Source organism: Sturnira hondurensis, unplaced genomic scaffold (assembly GCF_014824575.4).
Source record: "Sturnira hondurensis isolate 20B ecotype Veracruz unplaced genomic scaffold, ASM1482457v3 Scaffold0008196, whole genome shotgun sequence".
In the NCBI taxonomy this organism is placed as follows: Eukaryota; Metazoa; Chordata; class Mammalia; order Chiroptera; family Phyllostomidae; genus Sturnira; species Sturnira hondurensis.
Window position 1 is genome coordinate 19,612,300 of NW_028080827.1, and position 23,123 is coordinate 19,635,422.

At 54.0% G+C, this 23,123-nt stretch overlaps 1 protein-coding gene across 2 annotated transcripts in view; it reads left to right on the top strand.

The window, feature by feature from the left end:
* SMAD3 (SMAD family member 3) overlaps window positions 1-22,879 on the top strand; it is a 114,807-nt gene extending 91,928 nt beyond the window's left edge. For both annotated transcript variants that reach the window (XM_037054204.1, XM_037054205.1), the window contains exons 5-10: window positions 1,585-1,635; window positions 10,958-11,170; window positions 13,244-13,381; window positions 15,817-15,961; window positions 18,471-18,603; window positions 20,033-22,879. In XM_037054204.1, coding sequence (XP_036910099.1) covers window positions 1,585-1,635; window positions 10,958-11,170; window positions 13,244-13,381; window positions 15,817-15,961; window positions 18,471-18,594 — 671 coding nt within the window. In that variant the 3' untranslated portion in view covers window positions 18,595-18,603; window positions 20,033-22,879. The remainder of the gene's footprint in view (window positions 1-1,584; window positions 1,636-10,957; window positions 11,171-13,243; window positions 13,382-15,816; window positions 15,962-18,470; window positions 18,604-20,032) is intronic.
* The last annotated feature ends 244 nt before the right edge of the window (window positions 22,880-23,123 follow it).

The window sequence follows — 23,123 nt, forward strand, 5'->3', positions numbered from 1 at the left end:
TATGTGGGCTAAGCAGCTGCCTTTTCGCCCACTCTGTCCCTCCTTTGTGCCTCATTTTCTCTGTTCCCTCTCCCTTCGTCCTCTCTTCCCGTAAGTGTACTTGCAGAGCCCTGTTATGAACATTAGTGACTTACTGATCGTAGACACTGGCTTTTGTGGACCCCAGGCAGCCTTTGGGTAACTGGGTAGGATCTCCTGTTTATTCCCCATTCTTCACTCAAAGTTGTCCATTTGGAAGCCAGTCCAGTTGCACTTGGACAGCTGGAATGTGATGGCGTCCCAACTGGAGCCCGAGGATCGTCTTGTCCAGCTCTGTGTCTTCACACAAACGCACACGCACACATACACACACACACTTCAGGTCAGTGGGAAGGTCCCACAACTTTCCTGGGTCTTCATGAGCCACCACAAAACAGGAAACCAAATGAAAGTTGGTTGAGTTTATTGAGTGTCTGCTATGTGCCAGTCATGGTGTAGGCATTTTTATATGCACGGAATCACTTTACTTCTACAAACCACACAGTGTAGATGGTATTATTTCCAATTTATGCCTGAGGGGGAAAGTCAGGGCTCGGAGAGTTTAACCACTTTACCAAGGTCCCACAGCTCTGACCCAGAGCCACTACGGAAGCTCTGCCTTGGGGGACTCTTCCATCTCTCCAGTGGATTGGTGCTGGGGGAGAAAAAGAAACCCATGGTGAGAGCAGGAAGGGACCCCATGAACAGCTCAAGGAGGCATATGCATGAGGCCCAGCATTGAGGACTGGGGGGTTGCAGGGTGGAGCCAGCCCCACAGGGCAGCCCCACAAGGCTTCAGAGCCCTGGGGGTGCAGGGACAAAGAAGGGACGTGCCCAGTGTGCTTTGTGCAAAGGCAGTCACTGCGTTTTTTTGAAGGTTGATGACACATGGTTTTTTGTTTTCATTTGCTTTTTTTCTGGAGGTGAGGGGTGGAGAGAAGGTCATACATAGAGTGGGAAGAACTGGGTGGGTTCAGACTCCCGACCACGTGTGGCATCAGGTCTCACATAAAATGTCAGTCCAGTCACTGAGGTGTGGGATTGCTGCGGCAGCTCGGGGCGTTTCCTGAAGTCTGGGCAAAGGGCTGAAAGGGAATTCACAGGTTTCAGAGCCCCTGAGTACAGTGACAGTGACATCTGGGCCGCCAGGCCCCACCTGTGTGGGAGGTCTGGCCTTTGCTGCCTGGGTCTTTGAGCAGCTGGGGAGGGGGCCTTCCCTGCTTATCTCATTTTCCTGGGGGCACAGTTAATGGGACAGGCAGTGGTGTAGATCAGCTCCCTAGATGGGGACTCGAGGCCCTGCGCTGTGGGTCCTGGTGAAGAGCATCAGCCCGCCCGATCAGGGCAGAGACCTGGAGGTCATCCGCTCCTCCATGTGTCTGTTCCACAGGGGGAGTGACCCGGGGCCCACAGAGGCAGAGTGTGGGCAAGGATAGGGCGCTGGGCCTTGGAGCCTCAGCCCAGGATTTCTTTCTGCTGTGCTGAGCTGTCCACCTCAATGTCAGTAACTGGGTTCTCCAGCCAAGAGTCTTTTATGAAATCTCACACCTGTGTCTCACCCCACAGGTTCTCCAAACCTATCCCCAAATCCGATGTCCCCAGCACACAGTAACCTGGGTAAGTGTCTGCTTGTCTGGATGACTGTATGTTCCCTCTACCTGCAGCCCTGGCAGGTGGCTGGTGTGGGGAGGGGTCCTGAAGATGAGGCTCCACCCCCAACCCCTCACCATGGGCCAGTTCAGCCCATCAGGAGGTTTCTGGTTACAGGGATCCTGAGATCACCCCCAAAATGGGAAACCTGGGGACAGTGGTGTCAGGAAAGGCATCCCCAGGCCAGGTGTGTGTTCCCCTGGGCAATGGTGAGACACGAGTGAGTGATAGTTCCTCAACCTTTGCTCAGGAGCCGAGGGGCCATGGTTGGCCAAGTATGTGTGTGTTTGGATGAAAAGCTGTGGGTGGCAGACTCCAGCCCCTGACTGTTGTAGACTTGTTCCAGATTTTATTTCCTCTTATCTCAGCATTTTCATCTTACAATGATGTAGTTTTTATTCAAAACAGCCACATATAAGGCGCTTGGGGGGGAAGCAAAATTGCCCACAGTCTTTTCACCCAAACCCATTGTTTTCTGTTCTATCATGGTTCTTCTGATGTTTGCGGGTCAAGCACATACATTTGTGCTTTTCATTGAGATCTTGGTGCATGTCCGTTTTTTCCACTTTGTCTCCTCTTGGTTTGTTCTTGTAAATACAGTTCTGTATCATGGTGCCTCGGGCATCATTTTGCATTAGCTGATGATGTTTTGGAGCAGCCGGACCCCAGTTCCACACCCTGCGCCCGTCGTGGACTTCAGGGTCCCGTTCTCCGAGAGCTGCTTTTCCACTGCTCCAGAGCAGACCTCGGTGCCAGGGTGGGGCCTGCAAAAGGGCTCGGAGCAAGTGAGACATCCGCTCCACTTCTACTGAGGGGAGTTTTCTGTGTGCTCGTCCGGTAGTTTTAGAAGAATGTGAGTTTAATTTTGTTTTGGCCTCTATCACCAGGGCTTAATGTGTGACTAAGGAAAGGAAATAGTTAATATCCAGGCTCGGGGAATTCAAGGGGGTTGGCCTGTCTCTCGTTTCCAGTCCTTGACTGATAGCATCAGATGAAGAAAGCGTCCTGTGGGACTCTGGGGGTTGCTTGAATACCCTGTAATATAGACTGACAAGTGGGCAGTGGGAAATGTGAGTTTGGGGGATCTGTTTGAACATCTTTGTAAAATAATACTGCGGTGAGTGTTGGGCTTTGCAAAGGGAAGGTCAGATTCAATGCGAAAGCACTGACTGCGTTAATAAAAATGAACCCTGAAGGCTAGAAGCTGTGTTAACACTTGAGAAATTAAAGGCCACGATTATGGACTGGACTTTGGGCTTTGGCCTTTGAGGTTGGCTGGTTTGGATTTAATTTTACCTCACCATGGCCACGGCCCACTTCCACTCCACAGACTTCAGAGCAGGCTGGCCGTTGAAACCCTGCTGCCTGACTCAGTGATTCAGACTGACATCTGCCCCAGGTGGTGGCTTGCTGTGACTTCCCCTCTGGGTTGTGTGGACCAGGGTGGCAGAATGGATCTTGAACTTGGACTGAAGGCAGAGTGCCCTATTGACACATTTCTCCCACCCCGCTGCCCCATTTCTCAGGCCCCTGGTCTGAGGGTTGAGAATTCTTAGGTCCTTTCTTCCAAAGGCAGGAATAGCCCCGAGCGTGGCAGGCAGAGAGTGGGTGCTACCCTGCTGGGAAGACCTGACTGGGGGGACGAGTCAGTTGACGAGTCAGAGTTAGGACTCATGGTGAGGCACGGGCCCCGGCAGGCCTGTCTTCCTCTGACAGATGAGCCCTCGCACCCCCACCTGCACCCCTTCGCAACTGTGGGCTTTGTTCCCCCCCCACCCCCGTGAATCGCGTGGACTGCTGGCGCTGCTGGCGCTGCAGCTGGAAGGGGCTGGCGACGGCAAGCCTTTTCCTGAGCACGCATTCTTCGCTGAATGCCGTTCGGTGTTTCACGCCAATCTTCATAACAACTGTATAAGTTAGTGTATTGTAATTTTTCATTTTACAGATTAGGAAACCCGGGAGCAGACTGCTTAACTCCCTTGTCTCGAGTCACACAGCTAGTAAATGGGGAAGCTGGCTCTGGACTCAGGCCTTCAGGATCCAGAGTATGTGCTCCTGTCTGCAGCAGCGCAGTGCTTTGCGGGGTCATACAGACCAGCTGCCCTCACCCCCACCCCCCACCCCACCTCCTTAGTCAGAAGAAGGAGGCTCAGAAAGGACCCTTGTTAACTTACGGTTGGGGAAAAATGTCAGATTGAAGACCATGTCCCATGTGGTCCCTGGGTGAGAACCCAGCCCACTTACCTGTGTCTTCCTCATTCATTTATCCCCCAGGCACTTCCTGCCTGGTAGTTGGGTGCTAGTCCAGGTCGGGGGATTCAAAGAGGGCTCACAGACCCTGCCATCAAGGTGCTCATGGCCTTGCTGGGATGAATAAGGCAGGGCTGTACATGAGTGTGAAAGAAGAAGTAGGTGCCGATGAAGAACCCTGAGGGGTCAGAGGAGGTAATAGTGGTGTTCCAATGGGGACAGACTTGCCCGGGTCTCCTGTATATTAATCCATTTAGTCAGCATTGGCCGAGTTCCCAGTATGGGCTAGTGCTGGGGGCCCAGAGCTGGGGGTGACACTTAGGATTCCAAGTCTGGTGGAGTGGCAGGAGGTGTCCGTGTCCGCCTGTGATGCGTTGTGCCAGTTGCCAAAGGAGAGTGCCCAGAGGAGGGAGCAACTGTGCCCAGGAGGAAGGTGCTGGATGGCATGGGAAGACATCAGAGCTGTGGCGACGTGTGTGAGCTGGACCCTGAGGGACCCACAAGTAGGACACTGAGGCAGAGAGGGGAGGAAGGACATTGCCGAAGGAAGGAATGGCACAAGAGGCCGGGCTGAGCTCTAAGGACAGCTGGCGTTGTGGTTGGGTGGCCTGTCGAGAGGCACACGGAGAGAGGAGGCTGGGAGGGCTGGCGGGGCGCTGAGACCGGACCCCCGAGAGCCAGGCTTGTCTAGCCTGCTCTTGCCTACAGAATGAAGTCCATGGTGGGTTTTGGGTTGGAGGTGAGGTTATCTGATGAAAGCTTCCTAAAGATTAATCTGGCTGTGTAGGATGGAGTTTAAATTCTAGGAGAATTACTGGAGGCCCAAACCCCCAAAAGCAAAAATTCCCCGTTAGCTGCTGCACCGGAGGAGGCTGAGGTGAGCGCTGCAGACACAGGGTGGCGGGGCTAGGCGAGCGCCCTTGGGAAGGGCTCATCGACCAGCTCTAGCTGGCGAGACCTCATCACTGAGTCAGGGCACGCAGCACGTGGTTTGGGTTTGGGTTGGAAGATGACAGTGAGCAGCCTTCGCTTAACACGTCCAGGAAGCAGCTGGACAGTTAGGAGGGAGGCCAGAGCAGAGGTACAGATTTGGAAGCCATTAGCACGTGTGACAGCCTTTCCCACAGTGGGGTCAGAGAGACAGGACTCTGTCATCAAGTGGGATTGGAAAGCCTGCCCTGTACGTGTGCACCCTTCGTGGAGCCCCCAAGGCGCCGGCACAGTGAAGCTCTGAGAAGTCCCGCAGGAAGGACAACCGTTTGATCTGCTCTCTCCCTCCTCTGTGTCTGACCATCATTTCACCACTCCTGTCTCATCATCCCATGGACCGTGCAGAGATCTCACTTTGGAAACACTGGTGCAGGTTTGGCTCTAGTCTTGTGAGGGGTTGAATTCAGCAGAGAGGGAGACCCAGCTCAAGAAGGAAGGAGAGCCAAAGACAGACCAATGGGGGACCTCTTGCAGGAGGGACGGGGTTGAGGGAGAGGCCGAGGGTCAGGTGGAGGACGGGGCCACAGCAGCTGGAGGGGAGGGAGGTGTTATGGTGGGAGATGCAAAAGGAAGTGTACAAAGAGGCCTAGAGTTTGACATCAGGAGTCCAAGGGCATCCTTGGGAGAGCGGGTGTGGAGAGAGGTGGGGGCTGAAGAGCAAATAAAGGGTGAGGGCATGGAGGGAGCACGCAGAAGTGGCCTCTGGATGTCTCCTTCCCGGCCAGGGTGTCCCAAAGGGCAGGATGATGACAGGCACACAGAGAGTTCTTCCCGGGCAAAAATGGGGACATCTCAAGACATCTGTTTATTTCTTGTAAAGAAATTATTATACAAAAAGAAATAAAGCATAGGACATCTGGCTCCTTCTTCATTTCCTCCCCACCCCAGGCAAAAGGTTGGGCCTCCTGCCACGGTTCAGTCATCTCAGGTGGCTCGAGGGAGCCCCAGGGTGTGATTGAGAGCCAGTTCAGCCTCCTGCCAGAGGCTGGGGGGGACCCCAGGGCTTTGTTTTTGAGGGAAGGGATGTGAGCAGGTGATGTTCCTGTTATTACACACCGTGCTCAGTGAGTCATCTGGAATTTCCTAAGCATTTAAGTCAGAAGGATTGGGGCAAATGGAGGGGGAGGAGGAGGGAGATGGAGAGAAAGGAAGACGATAAGGAGCTGGATCCTGCTGGTGAGTAAGTTGTTCTCTGCTCTAGAGTGAGACATCGGGATGGGCCTTGACCGAGGGAAACGAGGTACCAGGGAGTGTTCTGGAGAAGCAGATGAGCTGGAGTTTAAGGGGTGATGGTTTCCGAGTGCCTTGGGCAGAGGGTGTCCCTCTCCTGTCAGGAGAGAGGGGCTAGGTGGCAGGGCAGCGGGAAGACCCCTGGCCCCTGACAGGACAGGGGTCCAGGTTACAGGACAGGGGCCAGTCCAGGTGTCTTCATGCTGCTGCACAAGGCTTTGTATCAACAGGAAGTCAGCTGCCGGCTGCATTCTCACACTCCCGAGGGTCTGGCTCTGAGACTTTGCCACTGATCTTGGTCTCAGTAAGTTGGTCCTTGGCTGAAAGAGCGTAGGGTTCCTTCTGGGTACATGTCAGTGCATTGCCCTCATCCTTAGTGAGATAGATTGGGAGTGGTGCCCCGGATGCTGGGACACAGCTGGCCTGGGTCCACAGGCAGTAACCCTCCGGTGCACGATGGCTCAGACACAAGGGGCCCTTCCTGCACGGAGGGGCCAGGCAGTGCTTCCCAGCCAGGGGAGCTGGGCCTTCACAGCTGTGGACGGGCAACCCAGGCAGAGGGAGCAGCGTGGCCTGGGAGACGGCAGCATGAAGGCACGGGGGGATCGGAATGTGGAGCCCCTGCACGAGGGAGGGCTGCTTCCACGGGGAGGGGGGCCCGGAGGAAGCCAGCCACGCAGGTTTGCCCTTTGGCTTCCCAGCGTCGTGCTCCTGGCCTTTGCCCGCCCCCTGCTTTTGATTTATAGTAGAAAGTTAATTTCCCCTCTGGCCTCCCCGCCTTCCTTTACCGGATTTGGGTTTCTTGCACATGTTTTTAATAGGCATCCCTTAATCCAAGTGTTGCCTTCTGGGTTTTATTCTGTTTTCTTTTCCTTAAACAAAACAGAAAGTCTATGCCAGTTTGGAATAGGGCTCAAAACTGAAGCCAGCCAATGTGTAAGGCTGGCAGGGGGCCAGTCATGAATTAAGTGCCCCATGCCACTCGAGAAGTCTGGCTGACACCACACCGGTGGGGGCGGGGGGCCAAGAAGGGCAGGGCTGGAGGTTCCTGCATCTCCAACACCCCCGCTCCAGGAGCAGAGGTTAGCACAGACTCAGCGGCCCAGCCAGGACAGGGCTGTTTGAAGGGAAGGCCTCAGGTACACACCATCGTCTACCACTCCAGGTGTGCCAAGTCCTTTGCCAGGTTTGCCAAGCAAAGCCTTTCTCCACTGGGGCAAGTCACCATACCCCTGGGGAGTCATCTTCCCAGAGTAGCCTTGAAAGGTTTGTCTTCAGGTTCTTTTGAAGAAGCAACCTGATGTAAAACCCTTGCTGCTCTTGTTGGAAAACTCTTGAAACCAGGGCAGGCTGGCTTGACTGACGTTGGAGGGGGAGGGTGCCGCCTGGCAGACTTCTGCTAAGATTTAGTGCTAGGAAGCTCTGCTTCCCCTGCAGAACTAGTAAGAATTTTCTGTCCACCCGCCGGAGAATCATACCATATTCTGCTCCCTTTGTGCCTCGTGTGCTAGGAAGCGCAGAGCCAGGTTGAGGGTTCTCTCAGTAGCTAATTTTCAGTTCTAATTTCAGTTCTCTCAGTAGCTATCATTTCTTGGTTATCCCAGGGATGGCCTTCTCTTTTCCAGGGTTCTGGCTTTTTGTGTCTCTCATACTTACCCGTGGTGTGGATAAGTCCTGTGGCGGGAGAGACATGAGGCGTGTGTGAGGATTAAAAATAAAGTGTGTTTCCCGGCAGAACCCAGGCGGCGACGGTACTCTTGGGCCTGCAGTTCCTCCTGCAGCAGCGCCTTGAAGAAACGACTGAGGGGTGACAGGAGGCGGAGACGTGGAAGGCGGGGCTGTGCTCCTCTGTTTGCAGAGAATAATACTTGTGTGGCTGGGAGTGCAGCTCCTGCTGGGATGGCAGGTCAGCTCGTCCGAACAGCGCTCTGAAACGGCAGCTTTCCGGCCGACTTGGCCTGCCCGCTCTGTTCCTTCACACGGGCATCTTCGTAGCTATGTGTCAGCTCCCGAGTCCAGTGTGTGTCTGTGCGTCGCAGGGATGTTTGGATAAGGGCTCAGGTCTGCTTGGGAGGTTCCCAGGCCCCTCTGATTCTGACACATCTTGAACCCGCTTCTCCAGAGTGAGGTCTCAGCACCAGGTCACCAGATGGATGGCCTGATGGCTTTTGGTAGGTGGGCTGCGTCAGTGTTCCTGGGAACTAGCTATCTTTCTTCTGCCTGGGATAAGCGCAGGGGCTCTGGTTGAGGGTTTACAGTTTGGGGAGAGGACTCTGGTTCTGCACTTGGCCAGGGGAGCCAGCGCCAGGCCAGATTAGCCACAGCTGCACCTTAAGGCCAACTCATGCCAGAAGCTCAGTGGCCTAGGTGGTCTGCCTTAGGTGACGTCTAGTATGTCGCAGACACTATCCAGACAGGGAAACTGAGGCCAGAGAAGGAGGTCGCACCCCCCCAGGTCACACAGCATGATCAGCGGAGCCTGCCTGTGGGCAGTGGCAGCCTGCAGCCCTTCCCCTGTACCTCTGGCCCTGACATGTTGCCCAACCACTTTGAATGCTTGACTTGCACTTGGATTTATTTATTTCTTGAGGTTTCCAAAGCAACATAGCTCACATTTTAGTGACAACATTGTTTAGAGTATAGCTTATCTCATTGGAATGCTGAAGCATCCGGCAAAGCCTGAGCTGGATGCGGCCGACGTGGCTCAACTCAACTTCAGGGGCACAGGCCACAGGCCGTGGCCACTCCTGCCCCCATCACGCCCCACTCCCCACGGAGCAGCTTAGATCTCCTGCCTTCCCTCCTCTTCCCTCGCTCCACCCTGGGAAGAGAGGAAAGGGGCAAGGACACTTTGCCCCTCTCATGATAGAGGGCAGCAGGAACAGGGCTCTCTCAAGTTTAGATGATCAAAGTTGTAACTGTCATTAACAACATTTCTGGAGTGTTTGATGCATGCTCTGATGCACGTGAGGAGGGATGAATTATCTCTGTTCATCGACAAACAGCATCTGGTGGTAAAAAAGATTCTCTACTCTGGTGGCTGGGGCAGGGGATGTGGAAGCTGGAACCTGGAGTTTACTTGGTCTGCTCCCAGTCACACAGCTGGTCCCTGCCAGAGCAGAGAGCGACTTGAACCTGTGACTTGAACGCTTGTGCTCCGTGACCTGGTTAACATCTAGGGCAGTAGTTTTTAATCAGGGCCATTTGTCCCCTAGGAGACACCTTGAAATGTCTGGAGATGTGTCTTATTATCACACTGCTTGGGAAGGTGAGATGGATGGGGTGAGGTGAGATGCTACTGGCGTTTCGTGCCCACCATCCCACAATGTACAGACGCTCCCTGCCCCAAACAGAGAGGTATCTAGCCCAGACTGTCAGTGATGCCAAGGTTGAAAAGCCCGATCTAGGTGTCCTAACCCTCCAGCGGACACTTTCTGGGTGTGCATTGGGTGCAGGGCTGGATGTAAGTTACGGTCTGCAACACCTCCCGTGGGTGGTAGCAGTCTCCACCCTCAGAAGGGGTCATGGGCATAGACCCCTGGAGGTGATTAGGGCCACTTTCCCTGCAGGGGGCACCCAGACCCCTCACAGAACAGCTTTTGATTTTTCTCTTTTGGGCTTTACCCACTTTCCAAGGTCTGGTGAGCAGGGGTTCCTGGTGGGTTCTCACCGTGGAAAGCTGCCTGGCAGGCAGGAAGCAGGGGTCTCGGGCCAGTGCTGAGACTCGGCCTAGCAAGTCCTTCCCGTCCTTCTCACCAGCTGCCACAAAGGTGCACCTAAGCCACCACGCAGCTCCGAAGATAGGTCAGAGCCAGAGTGAGGGATCCAGGCTGGAGGTCCAAGATATAGGAGTGGGAATGAGCGGGAGACTCCTGATTCTCCAACCAATGGGAAGGACTCAAACAGGCAGAGAGCAAGATGCGGTGGAACTTGGTGCTGCCAGACCAGGCAGGACAGTGCAGAGAAGCAGCGGTACTGGGGAGTCCCATAGGACAGGGGGCCCTGGTGCAAATGAGGAGGGAGGAGTGCCAGCCCAGGGCCAAGAGGACAGAGCCACTCAGGTGAGAGATGATGCAGTGAGCAGGAGGAGGACTGGGTGCCAGGGCCGCTGGGGAGCCCAGAACAGCAGGTGACAAGAAGGCCAGGGAGTCAAGTGGGATCACGTGAGGGGAAGAACCTCTGTTTCTTGTGAGAAAGAAAACCAGATAGTTTCTGCGGTAAGAGACGTGGACCCGGTTCACTCTGGAGACAGTGCCTGGTGCCTGTGTGGCCGCCGACACTGAGCGCAACGTAGAGACCCCTGAGCTGCAGCATTTTAAAGGCTTGCACACTGCTGATTGACAGGCTAGGAGTTTTCCCAAAACCTGGCAGAGCCCAAAGTGGACAGCCCTCCTGGGGGTGTGGGTTACTTAGGGGACCTTGGAAGAGGCTGTGGGTGACCATGTGGGTGGCGGTGTGGCCCAGCTGCAGGCAGCACACTGGGCCTGGCCCACGGGTTTGCCTGGGTTTTGGTTGGGGTCTAACCCTTTTCGGGTTTGGCCCAGCACTTCCCCGAAGACTGCTTTGACTCAAGATCAGGCCAGGCAGGGCAGGGCCTCTGTGAGTTAAAGCTCAGTGAAGCATGGCAGGCCTGGTGGAATATTTCTCCAAATACCTGTGTATTTGGATCCTGCAAGTTTTAGACAATAAAAGGCATGAAGGCAGGGATTACAGTACCCTTGGGGAGGTAAGGAAACCATCTCCTGGAGCTCCCAGGGGCCCCCACGGAGGAGCCAGGGCCCAGGGTCCTGCTGATGCAGCAGCCTGGCCTGTCTCCTAGACCTGCAGCCCGTGACCTACTGTGAGCCAGCCTTCTGGTGCTCCATCTCCTACTACGAGCTGAACCAGCGTGTCGGGGAGACATTCCACGCCTCGCAGCCGTCCATGACAGTGGATGGCTTCACCGACCCCTCCAACTCCGAGCGCTTCTGCCTAGGGCTGCTCTCCAATGTCAACAGGAACGCAGCCGTGGAGCTCACGCGGAGGCACATCGGTAAGGGACACGGGACAGCTGCTTGTCCCTCACTCCCCCCACCCCACGGTCCCAGTTTAGCCTCCACAAAGAACTCAAACCACCCACACTGGCCTCTGCCTCCTGCTGGGGATTGGGGCAAGGATTCACCCCCCGCACACCCCCAGATTTTGTATTGTTTTGTTTGGGGACCTGATAGAAAGAGTTCAGTTTGCTTGGTCCTTCTCACTCAGAGACACCGACAGATCATCTCTGAACATTTGCAAGGTGCAGAGGAAAACAGTTCGCTTAAGGGAACAAGAAAGGGAAATCTATAAGAAAGGCAACATGTACACTTCTCTTAATAAATACACACTTAAATTACTGATAGGTGGGTGAGTGGGTAGTCTTGGATGTGATATTTTCGTCATTAGTTTCATACGTAATTATGATTATTCCAGAAAACTTAAGGTAGAGATGGAGGAAGTGTCCACCGCAGGGGCACCACTGCTGCTGCTGCTCTGTCTTCCGACACCCAGAACATAGTGAGAGATCATCTTGTTTAGGGAAGACGAAGCCTTAATGTTTATCACTGGGTTTGCTCGTGGGATTATCACACTAAGGAGAGTCACAGTTTTGTGGCCCAGAGTCACTGAGAAGGGGGTGCAGGGTGTGTTCTCAGGCACTGTCCTCAGCCCCAGGCTGGTCCAGGGGCTTCAGGGCAAAGCCAGGAGCTGGGCAGGGTGGCGTGGGTCTGGCCCGCATGAGCCAGAGCACTGCTGTGTTATGTCTTGGGCATCAACAGAGGACGTCATTTGAAGAGAGGGTTTCTTAGTTGAGAGAAGAAAAGTTTGGAAGCCACAATTTAGACCTTAGGGCTCGTTTTCCAGGAAGTAATTTGATAACCAGGAAGGGGCCAAGCCCTGCAGGAACCAGACAGCAAGCGGGACACAGTCAGTGACAAACAGGTCCCTGCCCCTGAGACCCGTCCTTCCCAGATGGCCTCCCCATTTTCTTTTTACTTCAAAAAAGACACTGATTTTGAGTGTGGCTGACTCTCTTTACACTTTTCTATATATTTTTTAAATATTTCAAAAATTGCCAAAACAAATGTTTTTGTTCTTTTGGTCTGGAGCTTCCCCTCCTCCACCTCTGCCTCCCGCTCTTGATGGACATAATGCAGAGGCTCCACCCTGGGTGCCCTGAGTCTGTCCGGTAACACTGGCCAAGGAGAAATGGGGAGCGGGGCGGGGGGATGGGACGGTAACGGGATGAGGAGACAGGGCGAACCTCCAATGGCCCGTTGGTCTGTTGCCTGGTTTCCATTCTACTTGACATTGCACTGGTGAAACCTGGCTCCATTTTCCAGCCCTCTGGGCCTCCTCCCTAGGAGCGGGAACCGAGCCCTTCTCGTGTAGGAGAAGGGAACACCCCTGGCTGCACGGAGAGCTTGTTGTCGGAGTGTTTACGGAACTGCTTGAATTGCACAGACAATTTAAAAATAATTTCTGTCCATCTGGAGTGTATTTAAGAGATGAAGGAGAAGTAAGTGATAGAAACCTATGGAATGTTTTAGAAAAATGCACAGAGGTGAGGAAAGCAGAGGGGGCGGCACTAAGTCACCCCTGCAATGCAGGGCTTCTGGGGTGTCTGCCTTGGGAGACGCTCTGCAGGTTCACTGAATGAATTTCTGAGTCTCAGAGAGGAGGGGCCCTAGTGGCAGCAGAGTACAGCGGACGCTCGGCTGGCACTTCCTGTGTGTCTCACAACTCCCTGGTGAGGTAGGTGTGATTATTGTCCCCGTCTGAACTTAGGCTCAGAGCTTGGAGTAACCTGACGGAGGCGCGTGGCTGGTCAGTGGCAGAGGCTGTCATCCAGACCCACCCTGTGCTTGTCCTCCCACCGTCTGCCTGCTCTGGCTTTAGGAATGCAGCCTCGTCTACCATGTCCTCTGTGCGGGTTTAGGTTTGGGCTCTGGGTCCCATGTGCCTGGAGAAGCTGGAAAGAACTAGTCACTTGGAGCTTTGATAGCTCTGCCGCTTCGTTAGCCACAGCTGGCCCCGGGCCACCGCGTGGGGCTGGTCCCCTGGCCTGGTCTGACCCGAATCTCTCTAGGGCGGGGCGTGCGGCTGTACTACATCGGAGGGGAGGTCTTCGCAGAGTGCCTCAGTGACAGCGCTATCTTCGTGCAGTCCCCCAACTGTAACCAGCGCTACGGCTGGCACCCGGCCACCGTCTGCAAGATCCCACCAGGTAACAACACCTCTACACCTGCCCCTTCCTGAGCGCCTCTCCTCTGCAGCACGTGCCTGGGTTGCTGGAGAGTTTTCTTGACATTTTCTCCTCACTGGGATGTGCATTGCCAGCCTGGGGGTGCCTTGCCTGGGTAACTGTGGAGCCGTAACTGTGCTCTCCCTGACCCCTCAGGGAGCAGACACAGCCTCTGACGGATCTGCCTTTGATCTGTGGGTACCGGCTCTGTGCCCTGTGTGCATAGATGCGTGGGCAGTTTACTTCCTTCCTTCCATGAACAGGCACAGCATGCAGTGCTGTAGGGGAAGGAGAGATGCAGGAAGCCCTGCGGCTCTCTCCACAGACCTTACACACCAGCTAAGTATACAAGACAAAGACACAAAGGGGTTTCATACAGGGGAAGTACTAAGCATCAGGTGAGCCCAGGAGGAAAAACACATTTCACTGTTGGGACAGTTTCGTGGAGGAGAGGCACAGGCCCAGGGTTAGGGTGGGGCAAGGATTGCAAGGGCTTTCTGGGCTGAGCTGATGGAGGGCAGGGCACGTATGGACAGCACCCAGGCTGGAGGAGGCTATGTAGAAAGCAGTCGGGGGAAATGTTCAGAGAGTGTGATGGGAGCAGGCCATGGAAGCACATAGAAGTGCTGCTTTTACTCTGGGGACTCTTGAGGGTTTTCTGAGCCGAGCTGATAAATCCCACTCATACTTTAAGAAGAGGTGGCAGGCTGTACCCCACATGGTGGCTTGGACAGGGCCAGGCCTAGGGACCAAGGCCGGGCAGGAGGCTGATCCCATCTAAGGCCTCTTTACTGAGAACACCGGGGTGGACAGCCCCAGCCAAAGCCCACTTCTCACATGGGATGAAGTCACAGGGCACGCAGCCAACAAAGCGTGGACTACGACTGGCTGGCAGCGCGTGTGGGGCAGGTCAGGCTATTCACCGTGATGCAAGTATGGCTTGTCTTTTCCTGCCCGCTGAGTAGCAGATGATAGTGGAGCCGTGGGCCATGGGCAAGGTCAACTTAAGAACAGCAGACACTCTGAAATGGTAACAGTGCCCTGCGCTTCCAGAGCATTGTGGGGCTGCCTCTACAGAGTACATTGCCATCTCTGCTCTCGGTCCTCTCGGGTTATTCTGGCTCTTCAGGTGAGGAAGCGTATTGAGGACACGAGTTTAGAAAGGTAAAGCAGCCACCTGCCCCAGGATACCCAGATAGTAAGTAAGGGGCTTAGCCAGGGCGGGCCTAGGTTTGACTGTGTGACTCCCAAGTCTAGTGCCCGCCCGTCCTTGGCTAGGCTCAGGCCAGGAGCCTGCCTCAGCCCTGCCTCACCACACTTCCCCTTGGAGAAAGCTGGAGAGGAAGCTGGGCTGCGTTCTTGGCGTTCCGCCCACTCCCGTCCTGAGCCCTCCCCCCATCTTTTTGGTGAGGGCTGAGCTGGCTCTCCTGGTGGTTGTCAGCTCACAGAATGTGAGAGCTTGGGTCCCCCGAGGCCAGCCTCTCATTTTGTAAAGGAGACACGGGCTTACAAAGAGAAAGTGACCAGTCCAGAGTCACACAGCCAGATTAGTGTTGGCCCATTAATAAATGTCACCCCAGCTCACCTTTTGGGCGCTTGCAACATGTGCTTTTGTCTTTATTTTTCTGGCGGACACATTCCTGGCACTCCGCCGGTGGGACTTCAAACATGAGATTTGTTATAAACTTTATTGGTGCCTGTCTCTCTAGTTTTACTGCCTGGAGAGTTAGACATGTACCTTTGCTTTGCTGTGAGTGTCACCTCATCCCAGCCTTGTGCCCAGAGGCCAAAATGTGGCCCAGATTCCTCACTCCCCGCTGGCCCAACGTGAGGTGGATTCGCCAGAGGAGCTGGGCGGCAGGTGCCCTGGGCCCCTGCGTGGAGCTTCCTGGTGGAACCGCAGGCTGAGCAGCCCTTCAGCCAGCCTGTCTCAGCCAGCACTCCTCTGTCCATGGCAAGGTGTTCATTCTGCCCCGGTGGTCGGCCAGATCCCGTTCAGCCATGGGCATTCTGGCTTAGATCCCTTATTTCTCTGTTTCCTGGAGGTCCTGCCTTGGGCCCTTAGCCTAGGGAAGGCCCTCCCCCGCCCTCCTCAATCATCCCCCTTCTTCTCGGCAGCCCACTTTACTGTCTTCCGCAGCATCCCCAGAGCTCTAGGAGCCGGAGCTGGCAGGCCAGTGTTTAATTCTGCCGCCCTTACGTATACCAGCTGCACCTGCCCATTGAGGTGGCGATGAGTTCATGGACAGGGACTGAGAGGGCCCGTTGCTAGCAGGGTGCTGAGTGTGGCGTATGTGTGTCACTTCAGTCGTGTGGGTTATGACATCCTGGTGACCCAGGGATGGCCTTAGCCCAGAGGGGAGCACCAACACCTCTGCCCTTTGTCCTCACGAGCAGCGTTTCTGGTCTCTTGGCAGGGTGCAACCTGAAGATCTTCAACAACCAGGAGTTCGCCGCCCTCCTGGCCCAGTCTGTCAACCAGGGCTTCGAGGCCGTCTACCAGCTGACGCGCATGTGCACCATCCGCATGAGCTTTGTCAAAGGCTGGGGAGCAGAGTACAGGTCAGCTCTGGGGGGCCGCGTGGCCTGGGGCCCAGGAGCCACAGGGGACTCAGACGGCAGAGTGGGGGCTCCTCGGGGACAAGTGAGGCCAGCTCTCGCCCGAAGAACACAGACAAGGACCAGAGAGAAGCTGCGAGCGGGCAGGCTGGAGGGCAGAGTGACTAGATAAGGCAGAGCTGAGCAGTGTTGGCACAGCGCCTCACACACATGCTCCGTGTCACCCTGACTACAATGCTGGGTGGGGACGTTGCATCATCCTTGTTGTATGGATGAGGGAACTAAGGCCCAGGGAGGGAAAGTGACTTACCCGAAATCACATCGTTAGTGGAAAGGCTGAACCTAGGACATGCCCTCTTGGCTGCCTCCTCACGGTTCATTTTGGGCAGATGGGTCTCAGACGACCCTCTCTAGGGGCTTTCATCCCCTTGTTCCTTCCCTCATCTGTGGTGGCTTTGACTCAGGTGAGCCCTAGCATCTAGAGTATGAAATGACTGAGAAGCAGGGGAACTGAGAGGAGATTTGGGTAGTCATAAAGGAACAACGTTGACTTGCTCAGAAAGAGAAACAGTGTCTTTCAGAATTTCAGATGTGGGTTTAAACCTAGCGCTGGTGAAGGCTTGTGGCCTGGTCTGCTCTGCTGAGTCTCTCAGACCGATCTGGTTTGGGCTTAGAGAGTCTGGCCCCTTCTCTTTCACACCTGGACGGGAGTTTCCTGAAAGACGGGGCTGTGTGCCCCTCCTCCTGCTCCATGCGGGGGTGCCCCCCACCCCCCAGCTCCCCGGGCAGACGCCGAGGTACCCACACGTCCGCGGGAGCCAGCGTCTTGCAAGTTGCTCTCCCCTTCTCTTCATTTTTCCAGATGTTTGGAATCCATTTTGTTTTGCAGTCATTCTGCACCCAGGCCAAACCCATTTCAGTGTTGGCTCCGGGCCACCATTTATAATGAAATCCAGATGAGCATGACTTATGGAAAATCAGATTCTCATTAGAAGATTTTGGTCCGTAAAACCCTCCTCTCGCATTTACCGTATTTGAGCTGCCGTTCCCTGCGACTGCCCCGCTCTGCCAGGGGACAGAGCCCCTTGGTCTGTGGTGGTCTCTCCGAGATCCAGGATGAGTAGCCAAGTGAGCAACTAAAGGGGTCAGATCGTGGGAGCACTGACAGCACGATTCCAGTGGCCGGAGGGGCTGGCCAGGCCCCAAGGCCTCATCCAACAGGCGCTTTAGCCCACCTCTTAGCCTTGCCTGGAATCACCTGGGGAACAAGAGTTGAAAGGTTAGAAAATTAGTATGTTTTTTTTTTAGCAGGGCAGGGAAGTATTTAAAGATGGACCCAGGGGAAAGAACCAAAGGGCAGTCCATTTGCTGCTCTGACACTCACACTGCAGCCCTGAGGGCCACACTCAGCACCTGCATCAGGCGGGCACGTGGCTGGGTCGGCAAGCCTGTTTCCAGCCCTCCACTGAGGGGAAGCAAGGAGGGCGGTGCCCTCCGGCCAGTGGCCCTCAGCCTGGCATGGCACCACAGCCCTCCTCCTGCTTCAAGTGCTGGGAAGAGGCTCCTTGGTGGTGGAGGCCTTTCTCGGAGGGGGAGGGGACTGCATCACTGTGCCGGACATGGTGCCGACATGTCCAGTCCTGTGGGGCCCACCTCGGCACTGCCACCTGGCACATCGCAGAGCAGCCTAACTGGTGGGTGCGGCCCCTTCCCAGAACAGTCTTGCCCTCCTTCTGCCTCTTGGGCCAAGGAGAGTAGGGTTTCATCCCTTCTCTCTGTGAGGTGGCCGAAAGCAGGGCCCAGGGCCCAGGCCACTCACCTCCAGCTGGCACCAGCGCCTCCGGCCTCAGCAGATAGCCTCTGCTCAGTGGAGGCCTTTGGGCGCTCGCCTGCGAGCTGCGTCATCAACCAGCCTGAATTTAGACAAAGTGCTTTGGGGAAAAGAAACGTGTGGTGTGCCTTGGTTTTTTCCAGTAATTGTTTCATGGCTCGCTCTGCTCGTAAGATTTTCCAAAATAGGACCAGAGATGGGAATTATATCAGCACATTGGGAACCGACGGCATGCGGGCCCTGTCGGCGCTTTGTGAAAAACACCCCTCAATCAGACAGACACACGTCATCGCGGCCTGCTGGGGCCGGGTGGGTCTGGAGCTGGGGGACCAAGGTGCCCGTTCAGAACAGGTGGGGCTTCTCTGTCAGGAGCCTGTCGCAGCCACCGGTGGGCCTCTGGGGCACCCTGGACTTTGCCTCCTGTGTTTAACTCTTGAAGGGCCATCTCCTCCCCCATCACAGGGACCCGGTTCACTCAAAGTTCTGGGTTGGAAGGCTTTGACAGGGCAGATTCAGCAAGTTCCTCTAAGCCACTCAGGGTCTAGCAAGGCAAGATTTATCTCTGGGTCTGGGGAGAAGACTGTCACCAAAGCAGGAAAAGGTGTCCTGACTTCTGTGTGTGTGTCCTTCTAGACATTTTAAAAATTTCCCACCCTTTTTTCCTTTCCCTATGTCTTGTAGGAGACAGACAGTGACCAGCACCCCCTGCTGGATTGAGCTGCACCTGAATGGGCCTTTGCAGTGGCTTGACAAGGTCCTCACCCAGATGGGCTCCCCAAGCATCCGTTGTTCCAGCGTGTCTTAGAGACATGGGGTGAGAAGGGGGCGGGTGGGGAGGGCGGGCTTGGGGAACATGGCCATGTAGAAAGTGGGGAGAATTGGAACTCAACTCACTGTTGCCAAGGAAGAAGAAATTTTTCTCCCTCAACCAAAGTGGCACCAACCTGTTCTCCAAAACACAAAAGCAAACCCAGAGATGGATTTTATGAACAGCTGTGCCTGCTGAACACATTTGCCCTCTGGCCCCAGTTTGAAGGGCAAGAAATGGCTTCTGCTTTGGTGGCTTGAGCAAACAGGTAGTATGTCACCACCTGCCCCCTCCCTTCAGCCCCCTTCTTTTTTAATGACAGCAGTCTGGGATGTCACTGTCCAATGGGAAATGGCCCTCTGTGCAGGACTGCAGGGTGTTCACCGTGAGTGTTCCAAAGTAGGGAGAAGCCTGCAGGGGTGTGAGCAAACCCCATAACCGGCCCTCTGGCTCTCTGACAGAGGCCTCTCGAACTGAGCACAGTGAGCCCCAGCACCCGAGCTGGACTGACGACTGGGGTGGGTGGGACTTGTGTGTCTCCTCCCCCTCAGAGCGACCTGATTGGTGTGAGCGGGTGTGTTCAGACTACGGACCCACAGCAGGGGGGGGAAAGCTAGAGACCTCTTCTTTCAAAATGCTCTTCAATGTGCCCTTTCTCAGTTGGAGCAGTTCGAAGGATCTTCTGAGGCTCAGAGCATCTGCAATGTATAGTTTATCACATAATCTCAAAGAGATTTGAATGACGGAGGTATTCACATAAAGCAGGAGGCATTGTGAGTGATCCTGTTCCGGCTAAGGCAGCACTACATTGCATGGGTCCCAGTCGTTAAGAGCTCACTTTGTATTCTCATGCATTTGGCTATTGGTTTATGTAGTCAGTTGCATTAATTAAATGAACTTTATCATGTGCTCTTTTAATATGTTTGTTTCATGCTTAAATCCTGGGTTGGCGCATTGAGTGGGAAAGCAGAGTGGGAGGCAGCGACCTCTCCCCCAGGTGAAGCTTTTGCAGGTTTTGTTGAGAAGACACCTGCCAGCAGTTTTGCAAGCTGATTTAACAGGAGCGAATTCACCAGAAGGGAGAAATCTCAGGCCAACAAGGCAAATGAAAGGGCTATTAAATTTTTTTTTTACACCTTTGAAAATTGCATGTTTGGTGCAAAGAGGTCTGTCATCTTTCCCCTGGGGTATGAGATTATCTAGTTCATGGCAGAGGGTTATCAGTGCCAACTCTAGCAGTTATATTGTATAATAAGTACTGCTCCCAGTGGCAATTAGTGAGAAAACTATTATAAATTATTTCAACTGGAAAAAAAGCCCTTTTGCAGAATATAGCAGACAGAATTGCCACTTGCAATTGAATTGGTACTTTATTCTTTGCTGCTGTTTTTGTATGAAATGACTTATCCCATATTTTTGCATGAATTGCTACCAGGAAAAATAAAAGGATTTCCTATGGAAGTCCTGTCTTAACTCCAGGTGAAGGGAAGAAAGTGTGTACTTTTGGCAGGTTACTAACCTCAAATGTGATGACCTTTCTGATGCTATATGGAGATGCTGGGGGCTTCCTGGTGCCTCACCTGCAGGACCCTGTGCCTCTGAAGCTTCAGCCTTGAGGTTTCCAGGTAGGAGAGCTGCTCGCCAAGCCTCCTGAGGACACAGGAGGCAGGAGGAGCACCTGGCCAGACCTGTGCCAGTCCTCTCACAGGACCTTTGACACAGAATGCAGAGACCAAGCAAAAGCCCTCAATCTCCCCGAGGGCCCGATGCTGTGTCTGAAGTTTGTGCCGTGTCAACCCATCTGTGGACTGCTGCTTGCGGACACAGGAAGCCACCCGAACCTCCTGGATGTGCATTCATGCTCCCGGTCAGGCCTGAGACTTGGTGTGCACGATTCCATTTGGCCTCTCCTAATAGCGATGGGCAGTGGTTTCTGAGGCCCTGCGTCAGCCACCTGCTACCTGCCCCCGAGGCGCACAGCTGTCCTCCAGGTACTCGGCAACTAGCTTCAGGTACAGCCCAATTCTGGTGACCCAGTGGTCACATTTGGCTACATTTAGATGGTGTCTTAGAACCCTCAATGCTTTGTTTTCCAAAAGCTACTTACTAGGTCCTTTTTCTCTATAGAGTAGACTGCTGGTGGAGGCAGTGTGAGGAAAACATAGGTAAGCCCACTTTTGGCACCATGGGAAATAAATTTGGTCTTACCTACAGGTTAGGACCTGGTGCCATCCCCATCCACAGAGGCTGTCACAAGACTGTCCTTTGTCACAAAACTAGTTTTATTTTTTAAACCATGTTGTATGAAAGGCATTTATACAGCTTAAAACTTTTTTAAAAGGACAGCTGAAAGGGGCACGAGGAAATAAGGGCAGTCCTAGAGGGGGACAGTAGCTGTTTGGACAGTGGTTTTAAGTGTGCTTGTCCAGGCTGCCCACGATGCATGCATTGTCCCCTCCCATGGGCTCCCTCCCCAGCTGTCTTCACCCTGCAACCCAGAGTAGTGGGCCCTGGGGCTCTCTCAGTCCTCAGCCTCAGCACCTTCCCTAGGAGCCAACGTGTAGTTCCTTTCCTCTCCTCCCCCACATCCCCCTTTCAAACTTTATTTAGTAACTTAGATCCTTCCAGCGTAAACGTAGGTAGCCACCCCAGCAGGTTCTGGTTTCAGGCCTGTGCTGGAACATCATCTCAGTTGGCCACCTTCCTGGCAGGCGATAGGAGATGTGACATTTTGAGACAAGCCTAGAGTCAGGAGCGGGGACTTTGACTCTTAGGAAGAACACACATGAGGGCAAGGCTGCTGGCAGACTTTTCCATTGTCCTTATGTTGTCTGTGTTGTATTTTTTTACTGACCGTGATTATTTTTTTAAAATCATTGTTAATGTATTGGAATGAGCTGTAGCACGTATCTCGTGCTTAGTTTTTGTTGTTTTCTCCATGTCCCCTTGGCTTCCTAGAGTTTGGACATATTCCAGGGCTAAATGCTTTTACTCAAAACAGCAGAAAAAGGTTTTCTTTAAGTAGTGTGTGCATGTCGAGCATACAAATGAGCAGTCTGGGGAGAAGACAGGCATCTGATTCCACCGTTAGCCCCAAGCTGCTCAGCTCCCCCAACGTGTCACTGCGGGGGGGGGGGGGCGGTGCAAGGAACGCTCACAGGCCACTCTCGAGGCCTTAAGGAGAGGGAGGGCAAGGAATCTGCAGACTTCTCCAGGGACTGTTAACCAGGGGTTACCAGTAGCAGGAAAGGGCGCGAGTTAAATTCTGGACCTTGTGTCTTACTGTGTGACTTCAAGTGGCAGAGTTGGGAGTTTCCCCCAAATCTACATGTCCCCCCTTTCTTAGAGGAAAACCTCAACTTAACACAGCTAAGTTGTACCATTTTTCTTTGTGTGGCATAAATGTTCCCTTCTAGAACCCCTTCAAGTAACACTCTTCAAAACATATGTCAGCCTTTTAAAGAGGACCGGCTACTTCTCCAGTGGGTGGGAGAGTAGTAACATTCACCTAGGGGAAGGGGGTCAGACATGCAGAGGAGGCACCTCTGACGGAGGCTGTCAGTCGCTGGGAAGGGACCTGACGTCCAGGCAGCGTTGCAGAAACAGAACTCACCTATCATGTAAACTGGATCGAGAAATTCTCTCAGTGATTCTGTGATTGATTTTCTCTTTTATGCTCAAGTAGTGTACACTCTCACATCCTGGTGTTTTATATTTATGTAATGATTTCTTAAACCCATTCAAGACAGACAACTATTTAATTTTTTTGAAGAAACTTGGAAAGGTCTCTCCTCCCAAGGACAGTGGCTGGGAAGAGCAGGAGGCACAGCCAGTTCCGAATGTGGGTTGAGGGCAGAGGCTCGTCTGGCTCGGCGTCCAGACACACCAGCCCAGGCTCGCCAATCACGTCGCAACGTGTGACCAGAGGCAGCTCTGAGTCCTCTCCCTCCCCAGGGCGAGAACTTTACACGGAGGGAGGGCCGGAGCCTCTGTTCTCCAAGATGCCTTCACTCACTCAGCCCTGCCACGGGGCTGTTCCGAGGGGGGCCCTTGATGCAGAATAGAACACATGCGATGCTGATTACCTTCACGTCTCGGCCAGCCTGTTTAATGCCTTGTAAAAAGCATGTATGTATTTATAGTGGTTTAGATTTTTCTAACTTTTGTATCTTAAGAGCAGAGCACCCGTCGAAGCATTGTACTGTTGTTAAAGATTTGTGTCTTCTCTGTCCTCTCTTCCCTGTAAGTGCCCTTCTAATAAACTCATTGAGAAGCTCCTGCACCAGGAGCTCAGTCTCATTCTTGCTGCAGTGTCTTGGTGGGGGGATTTACAAGGGAACCCAGTGGGGTCCCAGGGAACAATGAGTCTAAGCTCAAATGCACTCTGACCAGGGACGTGCCAAGCCACTTTCTGCCACAGCCTCGTGTAACACCCCACTGAGCTCACGCACTCACTGCGGGCAACAAGCAGTGCCGGCCAGTCCTGCAGCAGCAGCGGGATCCCGAGTCAGCCACGCACAGGTCCG